The sequence below is a fragment of the Seriola aureovittata genome, chromosome 15 (assembly GCF_021018895.1).
Source record: "Seriola aureovittata isolate HTS-2021-v1 ecotype China chromosome 15, ASM2101889v1, whole genome shotgun sequence".
NCBI classification, from domain to species: Eukaryota; Metazoa; Chordata; class Actinopteri; order Carangiformes; family Carangidae; genus Seriola; species Seriola aureovittata.
The window spans coordinates 17,067,664-17,082,447 of NC_079378.1; the positions used below are offsets into that span (position 1 = coordinate 17,067,664).

Genomic DNA, 14,784 nt, shown 5'->3' on the forward strand with positions numbered 1-14,784 from the left:
CCTGATATATTTAAAGACTGATATTTATATTTTGTATTTTCATATGATTTAAATCAAAGTGACACTCGTGTGGCTGTATGTAGTGTTATTACAACTTGTTTAATGCAACAAACAGCACATATGAAGCAGTAATCCTGCTGTTGCAATAAAGCTGATGATTACATGATTTAAGAAGAACTGTTGTTTGGAAATATCCCGCCAGATTTCACCCGGAAAAGGCGACCGGAAGTTATAAAAGAGCCTGAGTAGTCGATTGTGATTGGTCTAGGAGTCGGTCGGGGTCTTCTCTGATTGGCTGAGCCGCTGACACAAAGCCTTGTTACTGGCCTGTGGGTTATTGGCGCTCTCAGTTTGAGATTCAACTGTGCTGGCTGATTGTTCTCACAGTATAATAACCTGCTATAATCAGACTCATTTTATTCGTTTGGACTGTCCAGGCGAGAGGATAACACCAGAAACGACTGTCTGAGGAAACCATCTGCTTTGCCAACATGCATGTGATTAAGCGAGGTAAAGTGGCTAACTTCAATTTTTTTGGCTGTCAGATAAGGCAATGTTAGGGTGCGGGAGATGTGTAATACAGGAAAATGCTATGATAAGTGTTAATACTGCAAAGAAATACCACACTTTAGCTATTCCTCATCTCAGTTTCCTGTCATGTTAAAATGTGTTTTTTGTTTCTTTGCGCGGGGTGTTTCCGTCGAGACTTTAAACAAAGAGCAAACAAAGAGTTATGAAAGGAAAGAGACTGAGTTTATTATATTGATGATACAATTATACTACTGTTTTATACACTTTTTACACACTATGATACAGCTAAAATTGAACACACCTTTTTAAATACCGGCGTCACAGCCAAGACGTTAACAACCTTTGCTCTCTAGCCACTTAAGCAAAATAAAGGCGCTCACGTTCACTAACTACTCTATAGTCGTGTGTACGAAGAGGGTTATTGTTGACATTGGCATCTGTTGTAATGGCGCGAAACAGGTGTCTTCCTGTTGTTGCCATAATAACTGGTTGGGTAGGTTAGGGAGTCGAGTTAATAGCTGATGGTTCTGGTGTAATTGTATTCATCAACAAACCCGGAAATTAACTGCACTTCAGAAAATGACAACAGAGGAGGAGGAGAAAGATTACTAATGTTGCCTGTTGTTTTTCAGATGGCCGCCAGGAGGGAGTTACTTTTGATAAAATCACCTCTCGCATTCAAAAGCTTTGCTATGGACTCAATTCTGACTTTGTGGACCCTGTAAGTTCAAACAACATTGAAGCTGTCTTTACAAAAACCCTGCAATTTTTAAAAGAATCATCATCTCTGTGTCTGCAGACCCAGATTACAATGAAGGTGATCCAGGGTCTGTACAGTGGAGTCACCACTGTGGAGCTGGACACTCTTGCAGCTGAGACTGCTGCCACCCTCACCACCAAACACCCTGACTATGCAATCCTGGCTGCACGAATAGCTGTGTCTAACCTGCACAAAGAGACCAAGAAAGTATTCAGTGGTGAGTAAAGGTGTGAAGTTACCATTAAAAAAATTAAATAAAAAATACTGCTTTATGACAATTTGTACGATTTATGTAATTATAATTACATGTAAATATCATTGATGCGATACACATTAACTTAGTCATTATGATGCTCTCTGGTGCAACATCTTTGGTAAATGATGGAGCTGCACATTGTGGTGTCATGGTTACCCTCAGGAAAATGCCTAGCCTGGGTAGTTAGCCACCCAGATCTAGACACATCACTGGCATGATTCATTCAATTCTGTTAAAGTGGTTAAATCATTTTTACTAGTATTACACTTTCTCTGCTTTTTTGCTTTTGTAGATGTGATGGAAGACCTGTACAACTATGTCAACCCATTAAATAAGTGCCATTCTCCTATGATCTCCAAGGAGACGCTCGACATTGTCCTTGAAAACAAGGCTGTACGTCACCTTTGATGCCATATTTTTGTTCATGTTTTCAAATGTGAAGTCACTGTAATTGTGTTTTGAATTTTTATAATAATGTCCTTCTATTCTTTGCAGCGCCTCAACTCAGCCATCATTTATGACAGAGACTTCTCTTACAACTTCTTTGGGTTTAAGGTAATACTAATTTTTTCTAGTCATACATTTGGCATCTTACTCAGATCCTTGTCATATAAATCTTATTTGTCCTTTTGCTCTAATAGACTCTTGAGCGCTCGTATTTGTTGAAGATTAATGGCAAAGGTGAGAGTTGATTTTCTTTTTTTTTTTTAACTTGAGAAGCATGTCCTTTGTTGTCTGGATGTTTTTTTTTTATTATTGGTTTGATTGTTTTTCAACCTCTGTTTCTGCAGTTGCTGAGAGACCCCAGCACATGTTAATGAGAGTGGCTGTCGGGATTCATAAAGGAGACATTGATGCAGCCATTGAGACCTACAACTTACTGTCAGAGAAGTGGTTCACCCATGCCTCACCTACACTGTTCAATGCTGGCACCAACAGGCCACAGCTGTCAAGGTAAGGACTACAAAAATGTTGGCATTTGTAGGCCTTGAGTAAAGTTGACCAAATGTCTGAAACTTCTTGATTTTTTTTTTTTTGTCCTGATCTACTTTGTTTGGGTTTTGGCAGTTGTTTCTTGCTCACCATGAAGGATGACAGCATCGATGGTATTTACGACACACTGAAGCAGTGTGCCCTCATCTCCAAATCAGCTGGTGGTATTGGATTGGCAGTTAGCTGCATTAGAGCAACAGGCAGCTATATTGCTGGGGTGAGCAAAATACACATTAGAGAGTAAAATCAAGGAGCTATAGAGGAGCTTTAATTTACACCATGTATGTTTTTTATATAACTTAATGTGGTTCATGCATTTCAGACAAATGGCGTTTCCAATGGGCTGGTTCCTATGCTTCGAGTGTACAACAACACAGCACGTTATGTTGACCAGGGTGGCAACAAGGTAAAGACTGAGATTCACAATAGAAACAGAAATGTTGCTTGACATTGTTGCTTTAGAGACACTTCTAGTGGTAAATTTAAATCACCTGACTCTTTGTGTTCCCCTGTTCAGAGACCTGGGGCCTTTGCTGTGTATCTGGAGCCGTGGCATTTCGATGTGTTTGACTTCTTGGAGTTGAAGAAGAACACAGGTAAAGAGGAGCAGAGGGCCAGAGACCTGTTCTTCGCTATGTGGATCCCGGACCTCTTTATGAAACGAGTGGAAAGCAATCAGGTGAATACAGAACTCAGATCCCACATATGTGGGATATGTCCACAGTTTGAATTACACTATATATTCTATAATCTACCGTATGTTTTCTGCTGGCTTTAATACTTCTAGGCTCCAGCTAAAATGTTGAACATTACAGTTTTTGGAAAAGTCTCATTGTTCCTCTGATATTCTTGTAGGACTGGTCTCTGATGTGCCCCAGTGAGTGTCCTGGATTAGAGGAGTGTTGGGGAGAGGAGTTCGAGAAGCTCTACACTCAGTAAGATCAATAAACTAAACTCTATTCTCAACACTCAGCTCATTTCTCAGCTAACTTGTCCCATGAATCCTGTTTGTCCTCAGATATGAGAAGGAGGGCAGGGCTAAGCGTGTGGTGAAGGCTCAGCAGGTGTGGTATGCCATCATCGAGTCACAGACAGAAACTGGTACACCATACATGCTCTACAAGGACGCCTGCAACAGGAAGAGCAACCAGCAGAATTTGGGCACCATCAAATCCAGTAATCTGTGCACAGAGATAGTGGAGTACACAAGCAAAGACGAGGTGAGGGGATCAAGATATTATATTGACATCCATAGATTTAGCTGTAGCTCCTAGATTTCTGTAAACTTTATTTGAACCACAACATTATTTTGTAAATATTATTTTTTAAATGTATTTCTTCTCTCCTTAACTCAGGTTGCAGTATGTAACTTAGCATCCATTGCCCTCAACATGTATGTCACCCCAGAAAGGACCTTTGACTTCAAAAAGCTTGCATCTGTCACCAAAGTCATCGTCAAAAACCTGAACAAGATTATTGACATCAACTACTACCCAGTGCCTGAGGTATGCTTTCTTGTCTGGTGTTGCTTCTCTATCAACCACACAACCGGGTCTTGTGTGCTCAGTGTTAACAAATGGCTCCTCTGTCTTCTGTCCTGGTGTTCAGGCTGAAAGGTCCAACAAGCGTCACCGGCCAATTGGAATTGGTGTGCAGGGTCTGGCTGATGCCTTCATCCTCATGCGTCATCCATTTGAAAGTCCAGAGGCCCAGTTACTGAACATTCACATCTTTGAGACGATCTACTACGCTGCCTTGGAGGCCAGCTGTGAACTTGCAGAGGAGCTTGGTGCTTATGAAACCTACACTGGCTCTCCTGTCAGCAAGGGAGTGAGTAGATTTCACAATGTCTCAAATCCATCCTGGGATACAGTTGAGAAGCTTAGGCTCAGGTCCTAACTGATTTTGTTTTCCAGATCCTTCAGTATGACATGTGGGATAAAACCCCAACAGATTTGTGGGACTGGAAGGCATTGAAGGAAAAAATTGCCAAGTAAGTCTTTCTGAATGTTTTCCTTGTCTCATATCTACTGTGTGTGGAGATTTTAGCTCATCTCTGACTTGCACCTTCCTCTGGCCCTGTGTGTTTTCAGGCATGGTGTGAGGAACAGTCTGCTCTTGGCCCCCATGCCCACGGCTTCCACTGCCCAGATCCTGGGCAACAATGAATCCATTGAGGCGTACACCAGTAACATCTACACCCGCAGGGTGCTCTCAGGAGAGTTTCAGGTCAGCACTGAATGCATCTGCTGTCTTTTGCACCAAAGTTGCATGTCCACAGAGGGAAGGGTCGCTAAGTGTAATTTTTGTGCCTCCTATAGATTGTGAATCCTCACCTCCTGAAGGACCTCACAGAGAGAGGACTGTGGAACGATGAAATGAAGAACCAGCTCATTGCTCAGAACGGGTCAATCCAGGTAAAGGGTCACACTTAAAATCTTAACTGATTAAATTATTCATATCACTGGTTTAAACGCTCTTATGATTTAATTTTTTTTTAATATCTGATTTGTCCGCAGGATATTGAAGAGATCCCTGATGATCTGAAGCAGCTGTACAAAACTGTGTGGGAAATCTCCCAGAAGACTGTCCTCAAGATGGCAGCAGATCGTGGAGCTTACATTGACCAGAGCCAGTCCCTTAACATCCACATTGCTGAGCCAAACTATGGCAAACTGACCAGCATGCACTTTTATGGTTGGAAGTTGGTAAGTCAGGACTCAGGGAAAGTAGGCTTGATGCATGCTGCATTGCAGGGCCAGAAACACCTTTAAAGCCTGTATTCTTTTCTCTGCAGGGCCTGAAAACTGGCATGTACTACCTGCGGACGAAGCCTGCTGCCAACCCCATTCAATTCACCCTGAACAAGGAGAAACTGAAGGAAGCCCCGTCAGCCAAGAGCGTGGAGGAGGAGACCAAAGAGCGCAACACTGCTGCCATGGTCTGTTCCTTAGCGAACAAAGATGAATGTCTGATGTGTGGCTCTTGAATGAAGTGTTCACTCAGACAAGTGCACTCCCCCTTTAACCACGGGTTTTCCCATTGACAATGTATTATTTTGAAACAGCAAGCGCTTTTAATTTGTATATGATGTATGTTTTACAATTGCCGCTGTCTTGAACTCACAAATCTTTGCAGCTTTTATTTAATATTTGGTTAATTTTCTTCATGTGGTATGTATAGAATGAAGAAGGTGTAATGAATTAATAGTCACCCTTATTTTTTTATATATAGTTTGTAATAAGTGTGTGTGTTTTATTAATGAACTGTTGGTCTGTATTTTAGGTGTGGAAAATTAAACTTGTTAAAAGCAATGGTCTTGATTTAACTCTTACCTTTCCTTCATTATTGTCATGAATATGTCAATCTTGAATTATCCCCCAAAATCTAGCATATATACAAACTTTGTCATTATTATATTTAGATCTGCATTTATCAAAGCAAGAACTAAGGTAAAAAAAAATCTACTTAGACAAATGCAAAATCATAATGGCAAAGTAGTTAACATGCTGATCTTAATATTTCATGTTTATTAGGAAATGAGAGCCAGGGTCGTGAGGCTTCTTTATTACAGGGGATGTAACAGCTGCTCTAACGGGATGATGATGATTGTGATTTGCTGGTGGCACAACATGCCAGTAAGAAATTAATTATTTTTTGCTGGTGAATGATGGAAAATGTTTTAACTTTCTGTGCTCATGGTGATGACATCAGTCATGCAATACTGCAACAAAGGGCTACATGCAAAGGTGTTTTTCCAGTGGGAGACTTTGGATACAGTGTCTTGGGGCAGGAGATGCTGCAGGTGAGGTGGTGAATTAATGAACTTGTGTGTTCATGCATGCAACCTCATGGGAATCTCATGGGTATGTGTTAAGCAAGCTGAGACTTGCACTGTCACGCTGTATTATCACATGTAGGTCTGCCACCTACCAAGAAGAAACACTAAGACAACATTAATTGATAACTTCAGTCAACAGAAGTAACATTACAGAGACACAGCCAAATGTAATTTTAAAGTATTTAATTATTTTACAAAGAAACTTAATTGTGCGAAACATTAATCGAACACATGGCTATTTTCTTCTGATATCTGAGTATCATATGATGAGAAACCAGAGAATCTTTGCCATTAAACAGAGAACTTTGAAAATGGAAGTGAAGAAGACAGGAACACCCAGTGTGAATGAGCAGTGAAACTACAGATTTGCCCTAATCAGCTGACAAATGAACCACCCCCATAATGTGCAGTTTGAGGTCATCACTACTTTTAGTGTCCTAATTAGTGTAATTTCCTAGTCACAAGGCACTTTTCTGAGGTGTGCTGGTGTAAGTTGTCTGTTATACTAAACAAATCTCATCAGGCTGCTGACTTAAAGGTGTACACTTACTTTTTTGGAGTTAAAACCGTTGGTCAATTTAAAATGTGATGAGAGGATTAGCAACAGAATGATCTCTTTCTTGGTAATTAATTATAAGAAAAGAGTTTCAAGAACTGGGAAAATCGAATCTATGTTTATGACTAATTCTTTTGAGGCTTTCCTGTGTCAGAGGAATACACAATCACTTTTTTCACGCAGCATGCGTCATCCAGAAAGCTTTGGTTTTTGCAGGACTGCTTACACGACATGAAACGTTTTTCAGTGTTTCAGTGATTAAGATTAGAACCCACAAATGAATCTTGATTAAACCATACAAAGACTTAAGTGTAAAAATGTCAGTTTTCTGTTTTATCATGGGTTATGTGCTGGACTATATTTATACTGTAATATACTCCAAAAATGTGAAACCTTTGCTAGTAACCCCAAGAGGCAACCACATTCATTATTACCTCATAATATGAAAGTGTGGATTATTATAATCAAGTCTCGTGGGAGCATAAATGTGCTAAATAAATTTCATGACAGTGGGCTGATTAGATTATAAAATGTCCTGTATACAAACTGACATTTCATTTGCTGGCACTTAGTTTTCAAGGTACCTTGTCAAGGACCAAAGTTTTGACCAGTCTAGACTAGGCTAGACCAGAAGCATAAAAATATTATCTCAATCTGGTCTGTAGCTGTTTAAATATGTAGCTTTGGGACAAACTTTCACCACCTTTAGCGCTGTCACTATCCAGAGCCAAAATGAAGAAGCTGCAGACTTGAAATCTCCAAGAAGTCACTGCTCATTTGTGTAGACGTAGAAAAAGTGGGACATCACTAAGGTCTCACTAGCGACCCATCGATTGACCCCTCCCCTTCTTGTGAACCAAAGCCTGTGTCCTGGGAGCTGCTGCTGCCTGTTGGCGAGGGAATGGTTTTCTGAACTCCGGGTTTGTCGTTGCTCTCTCTGACACCAGACTTCTCAGCTACGTTATGCTCGAACTTTCTACCCTTCATCCATCTGGCTTCCACTTTTTTTTCTTGCAGCTCTATGTCTTTGAATTTATTTACTAATTTCTTTGTCTCTGTCGTTTCATTGCTGACTTTGATGCTCTCAATTAGTTCAGTAGTTGCCTCTGTGTGTTTTTCACCAATCTTTGCCCCTGTGTGTATCTCTTCTTCCCTTATATTTTCTGCCTCATCCTGTGTGACCTCGGCTTTCACCATTTCTTCAACATTGTTAAAACTTGCTCCTGCTGCCCCCTCCTCTTTTACTTTATTGTACATATTTTGATTTTTGTCTGCTTCGACCTGCTCTTCCTTCTCAGTTTCCTTTTCATCTTCCGTCTCTATTTTAGCTCTGCCTTCCTCCATCTTCACCACATCACAGTCCGTTACCTGCGTTGTCCCCTCTGCTCCACATTCACCCACCTGATTCTGTTGTGTGTCTGACTCCTGCTTTGTATCTGCAACTTTTTCTTTATCAACCCCTTCCTCTTCATGGTGAACTGTCACTTGGAGTGATGTGTTCTTTTCCTCTTGTCTGCTGTTAAAACCTCTGAAATTGTTCTTGGCGCCAATTATGTATTTCCCTAGTATGGAGGAGCCATCCTTGGTCAATGCATCACTTGGAATGTGTCCATCATCCATCAGAAGCTGCTGGATCACTTTCATATCACTGTGCATCCTGCAGACCGCTTTGCTCAGCTCAGTGATGCGATTACCGATATCTGAGGGAAGAGAATCCCTCAATCACAACACAGCTTTCAGACATTTGAATACTAAATAATCCTACCCAGTTTCTACAGGCTGGAAGATTGAATCACATACAATCAAAATCAATCAATCAATAACTGCTGCAAATAATTATATATATTCTTTTTCTACCAATGTATATAACTTTTTTTTGCAAGGCAATAGTATCATGTCTAATCTATTATATTTAATACATCAAAAAAGTTGTTTTCTTCTTCTGTCAACAATTCTTTCTAAAGCCATATTCAAAATAACAGGATTTACAATCTGTATCAAAAAAATGTTAAATATTAAGTAAATAAATATTTATGAATTAAATAATCACATGTAACATGTATAAATGAAAAGAACATATAATTTGTGAAAGAATCTAAGACATTTTTATTTCATACCCCTTTTCAAAAATCTGTTTTCATGTCAAATGACAGTGATTTCATGACACTTTTTCATTCCATGTCGCTTTTCATGACAGTAAATATTCCTCCAAACCACTCAAAAGCTTTTTTATCTGCAGGAGAGAAGGAAGGTTCCATGCACAAGTAAGTTAGGTGTGTGAGACAACAGACAGACAGATTGGTACCAGTGTCACAGTTACCTTTCCTCTTGGTCTCCTCAAACTCCCTGCGAGCTGACTCAATGTAGCGCTGCACCAGAGCCCTGATCACCTGCTGCCGGTAAGGTAACTGGCTGTCTTCAGATCCCTTATCATTGGACTTAGTAGATAATACAGACATTAAAGAGACAGGGTATAATTAGCAAAGAATGTGTATATTGAAATATTTTTTTTTAACTACAGTCACGTTGACTCCAAAATGTGAGCATTAAACACACACTTACCATAGAGGCTATCGGGGGATATTTTTGCTCAGAATTACAAGAGCAGCAGCAGCAGATTTGTCTGAAGATACTCCTGGAACGGAATTTGAATTGAATGAATTAAAAAAACTACACAAAATGATGATGTGTCTTTGCAAGTTAAAGGTATTTTGAAGTTTTAGAGCTCACCTTAAGATGTAAAAGACAGCTTTGGGTGAGGGGATGATGTTGAAGGGTACAGGTATGGTGAGGCCCTCTCTGAAGTAGCTGAGGTACAGCTTGGACCGAGCAAATTTCCACTCAACATCTGCATCATCCTGAAATAATAGCGACAATCAGTAGGGTTTCTCCCTTTATTGCAGGCGTGACATAAACAATCTCTCTTTACCTCAATTTTCTGAAAGGAGTTGGTGATCATAGCAATAAGCATGTTGAGCAGGATGATGACAATGACGAGCGTGAAGATGCCGTACAGAATCCGTCCTACAAACTCTGCCAACACAAACTGTGGCATGTCCACGTAGTCCTGGTTGGCCACGCCAAACATGGTCCAGAATAAGAAGTGGAAGGTCTCATTAAACCTGCAGCAGAGCAGTGGAGAGTGATATCATGATAAAACTGTTTTCATACTATGATTTAACTAACCATTAAATCGAGAGATCGAGATGTATTGATAATGATTGATCCGACAATATACTGTTTCAGCTGATGTTTCATCAGCTATGATGTTTTTATGTAAAATAATAATAATAATAATAATAATAATAATAATAACAGCTGATATTGGAAGATAGCTAAATAAACATATTTTCCAAAATGTCAGACTACTCTTTTAAAAAGCGGTTCTAATTCTGTCCATGTGAACTCATATTTGTCGCCTCAGGGTCAGCACAGATTCCTACCTGCCAAGATGTGGAGAGATGACGTAAGGAACATAGACATTGTTGATGCCACAGAGGAAGGCTGTTCCAATGATCATCAATATAAACATAAATCTAAAATAGAAAAAAAAACATTGTCACTGGTTCTGTCATGTGTCCTGACTTCCCTTGCAGGCAATGACCAGTATACAAATATGCAAATGTATAATGAAGGAGGCAAAATTAAAAGTGCTTGTACCTCATCATATCGTCAATCATCTTTCCGATGGAGATCTGCAGAGTTCCCAGAGACTCATGGGCCGGCAGGATGTACGCCAGCCGTGTGAAGCTCAACATGCTGGTCACTGCAAACAGCACCTCGGCAATAAGCTGGGGGTCCTCCTGATGCCAGTCCTCACGCACTGAGGGACAATTTCACACAGAAACAGACCAGTTGAGCATAAACAACTTAAGAAGACGTCCAACAATCAATTTGGACAAATTCTGTGACATTTTCTCACCAGTCTGGGTGAAATAAACACACTCCTCTGCGCCGTTATGATCATGGCAGAGGAGGTAACCTTTGAGCATGATGAGCACACGTAACGCAAAGGACGCCAGGTACATGCTGAGCACCATCATGTCCAAGCAGTTCCACCAGTCCAGGAAGTAACTCCGCAGCCCCTCGATCCACACTTCCTTACACTCATACCAGAAGAATCCTACGAGCGACATCACAGTATGAGCCTGATATAAACCCTTTTTTTTTTAAGGTAAGAATGTTTTTTATTACGAGTTAGAATAGAGAGAGTGAACCTACCAACCACCCACACCATGTGGAAGGAGCTGTGCAGCATGTTCTGCTGCCGGGAAGCAAATTTGTCTCGATACATCTCCATTGTTATTGATTCTCCAAGCAATGTGATTAGAAACCACAGATAGGAAGCTGAGTGAAGGAGGAATTTGATCACAGGAATCTTAAGGATCTTTCCTACCTGGTGAAAACACAAGAGACATTGTTAATTTGTTATTTTCTTAATTGAATGCTTCTCATGACAGTCTATGAAACTTTTACATTGATTTAAGATACAACCCAGTTGTCACAGTTTGTCAGAAAGTATAAGAATTCTCTACATTTGGAGACTTTTGGGCAATGTGACCTTTGACTTTGGTGCAATCCAGTAGACGAGGCAGAGGAAAGGCATGGTGAGAAAGATCCCCACAGAGACAAACAGCTTCCAGGCCGTCCTGCTGCCTCTCCAGCCTGCCAGGTTCCCACACCAGATTGACGAAAGTACCTGCTGGCAGATTGGGTGTGCCACAAACTACACGAAAACAGACACACAGAAAGGGAGACAGAAATTATGGATTAAGCATATGTCTTCTTTGACTTGTCTTTGGTTGACAGCGGTTTTTGCATCTTGTTACCTGCTTCTGGTTGTAGTTGACAGCAAGCCGCAGTCGTGACAGGTTGGGTATCCCCTCCTCAAAGGCCTGCTCTTGTAAGGCATCCTGGCTCTCGTCTCCACAGCTGTTAAGGATGGTGGTGACCTCGCTCTGGTTGCGACACATGCCCAGCAACTCAACGGCAAACTCCTGACAGAGCTGCTCCAGGCCAAGGTACTGAGGCTGCAGGAGAGAGGCATCACAGCCAAGGTCAAGCAACAGCACAAACACCCAATATCAACAGTAAGCGGGGAAATCAAGGAATGTCATCACACCTTGAACTCTGGCTCTTTTTGTGAGAGCTTCCTGAGCTCTCTGCTGAGACTGAAAGCTCTGAGCATGGCATCATCAGAAGTGATGGACAGGTAAGCACGGCTGGCGATGCCACGGTAGGTGTTAATGCGAGACAAGGAGAACTTCAGCAGGTCGTACTGCCGCCCGTTTCGACATTCCAGACAGGCGCAGGATATCTTATGTGGCCATGGGATGATGTGACCTTTTTGGGTGAGCATGGTGACTATGTCATACAGGTCTTTCTGGCAGGCTAAGGTCAGAGGGGTGACACCGGGGGCAAACTGGGAATTGTCAATAGAGTGGTCAAAGATGGCCTGAGAGAAGGAGCGCACGTCCATCTTGTTGCCTTTCTCTTGGTCAAGGCGGTCCAGCAGACGCTTCACCACTCTGGGCTGGTTGGTGTCCACAGCAACCAGCAGGGCCTCATGAATCTGACGGAAGTCAAACTTGACCCCCTGCAGGAGGGTGTCCATGGCATCCTCATTGCCCAGGCGGATGGACAGGTTGAGGGCCTCTCTCCACTGGCGGTCCTCAGATTCATCCAGCTGACGGATGATGCCATCACCGGTTTTCAACAGTCCACACAGCAGCTCTATTTTCCCTTCCTGAATTGCACTGATGAGCTCCGGAGGGAACAGCATCTTCTTGTTCATAATCTCGCGCCATTGTTCTGGCTGAGGGACAGGACAGGACAGTCAGCAGCAGTATTAGATGTCTATTCACACATATTTAAGAAATGAATGTCAGATATCAGGGAAAAGGCAGTTTACAGTTTGAATTCATAAAAGAAAATTAAAGTCTGGACAAAAAGTTGTTTCTGTAGAAAAATTAAAGGAGGTAGAAAAATTAAAAGAGATAACATATAGTACAAAAGAATGCATGACTGAGAACATTTTGTAACGTTAAGGAAAACACAATTAATTAATAAAATATAGATTATATATTCTGTATGATAACATAAAGCCGTTTAGAGGATACATGGAGCATGGGCTCCATAGATTTAGCCTGATTTTTATCCTCACACCATTTTTTAAAATTCCAGTCTATTTCATTACAAATCTAAAGAACCACGTGTACATCAAGCTCTGCTTACCGTGAGGTTTTCCATCCCTTATGACAAAACAACACAATTCTGAGCGACGATCCTAAGTGAAGACACAATCACATTCTCTGGAGACCTGAAATAAATCCTTTTTGCCAGCTATTTTGAGCTTCAGCGATGAAGATGAGAGATATCAGTAGGTTTTCAGAAGCAGCTCCAATCAGAGAAGGACTAAGCACTTTGGTGTCCTGCGATCATGTGCTACCAGCTGACTGCATGGACCCAGTACCCACAAACTCAATAACACACTTTCATCCCCCATGGGGCAATGCCAATTAAAATGTAACCGGTTCTAAGTGTTTCATGCTTGGCTGGGCCCACACCAAACTGTTACTGCATTCAAACACGAATTAACTCTGGTCTCCCCACTGGAAACAGCACCATGGTACAATTAAAGTAGCTGTTACCGAACAGGCAGCAGCTGTCACCACTTTCCCCCAGAGGACCTGTGAGTTCACAGCAGTGGGAAAAACAAGGAGCTGCAAGTAAAAGATTTACCGATTATTTTCACCCGCTTTTTTCATGCTGTTTGCTTTGTGGAAGCATTCCGGTCTAGTTACTAAAATTAGTTTTATTTTTGTCTTTTGTGCTTTCATCTTGTCTTGAATATTTCAGACACTGAGTTTAACCCTTAGTCTGGATTACTTGCTTTTCTGATATATTTATTGGCTCCTTATCAGTGTAGAATGAGTCACATGTCATTTCAGCTGTACTGTCTAACTGCACTGATGGATTTGGGACAAATTCCTATTGACACCACACAACTTATATTTACTTCACCACAGAAAGAGTCATCATCACTTGTAAGTTGTGAATTACAAACGTATATCTTTCAGTGTTGAATGCATGCCTACGAGACACCTGATGATACCAGACCAACTAAATTAATGGCCAAATACATTTTTACTAATTTACTGTACTCAAGAATGAATCCATGAATCAATGAACCCATTCAATCATCAGTCATCTTACTGAGCTGCCATCTTGTTTAGTAGTGAACCCTGACTGGCTGCTGCTTCTTGTGAACATAATGTTGCACAGCAGAGGGAGGGAAAGGACCGCTGTGGACCTAAAGATCAGGTCTTGGTTGTCACTACAATTCTTTTGGCGCCATGGGAGGTAATAAAATACGACACTTTAAAATCAATTCCAAAGTCTATTTTCTGCAAAAGTCCTGTTCCTTTATTGGTTTCTAATCACTGCTGAAATACTTGATGATGAAAAATATAATTGTTCTGGTTTTAAAAACAATGAGGAGCTGGTCTAAACTGTCATTTATTTGGCTTCAGTTTCCTGGTAATGGATGATTCTAAAGGTCAAAGTACTGGTGTCTTAAGTTAGGGTTCCTGAGATGGATGTTACATACATTTTAGCTGTGGTGTGGTTTTGTGAAATGGGGTCCTGGACAATAAAACTTGACAACAAGGAGTGACAGATGTGGCAGAGTTCATCCTATTTTCTCCAGTTTCTTTTTCATAGCTGACACTCAAATGGTCTTTTCTCAAAGGTTAGCCAACACAAGAGGAAAAAAAAACATCAAAACAGAGGATGTAGAACAAAGCTTTAAAATGTGTCCTTTGAGAAACTGGAAAGAAATTTACAAG

General features: G+C 41.0%; 2 protein-coding genes across 2 annotated transcripts; one reads left to right on the plus strand and one right to left on the minus strand.

Annotated features, from left to right (window-relative positions):
* Positions 1 to 357: 357 nt before the first annotated feature.
* On the plus strand, positions 358 to 5,848 carry LOC130182380 (ribonucleoside-diphosphate reductase large subunit-like). Its single transcript, XM_056397269.1, has 19 exons — positions 358 to 510; positions 1,164 to 1,252; positions 1,331 to 1,508; positions 1,840 to 1,940; positions 2,043 to 2,102; positions 2,189 to 2,228; positions 2,339 to 2,501; positions 2,616 to 2,757; positions 2,863 to 2,946; positions 3,058 to 3,219; positions 3,396 to 3,475; positions 3,559 to 3,760; positions 3,896 to 4,045; positions 4,149 to 4,370; positions 4,457 to 4,533; positions 4,634 to 4,769; positions 4,862 to 4,957; positions 5,060 to 5,248; positions 5,338 to 5,848. Exons 1-19 carry the CDS (start codon positions 492 to 494, stop codon positions 5,527 to 5,529), a joined length of 2,382 nt encoding a protein of 793 aa, XP_056253244.1. The 5' UTR covers positions 358 to 491; the 3' UTR covers positions 5,530 to 5,848.
* A 750-nt stretch (positions 5,849 to 6,598) lies between these two features.
* Positions 6,599 to 13,186, minus strand: LOC130182667 (short transient receptor potential channel 2-like). Its single transcript, XM_056397753.1, has 13 exons — positions 13,172 to 13,186; positions 12,060 to 12,752; positions 11,767 to 11,967; positions 11,499 to 11,663; positions 11,159 to 11,333; positions 10,860 to 11,060; positions 10,598 to 10,760; positions 10,381 to 10,473; positions 9,867 to 10,059; positions 9,668 to 9,795; positions 9,500 to 9,572; positions 9,258 to 9,375; positions 6,599 to 8,637 (listed from the first exon to the last, which is right to left on the minus strand). The coding sequence occupies exons 1-13, from the start codon at positions 13,184 to 13,186 to the stop codon at positions 7,745 to 7,747; spliced, it is 3,111 nt and encodes a 1,036-aa protein (XP_056253728.1). The 3' UTR covers positions 6,599 to 7,744.
* Positions 13,187 to 14,784: the final 1,598 nt, after the last annotated feature.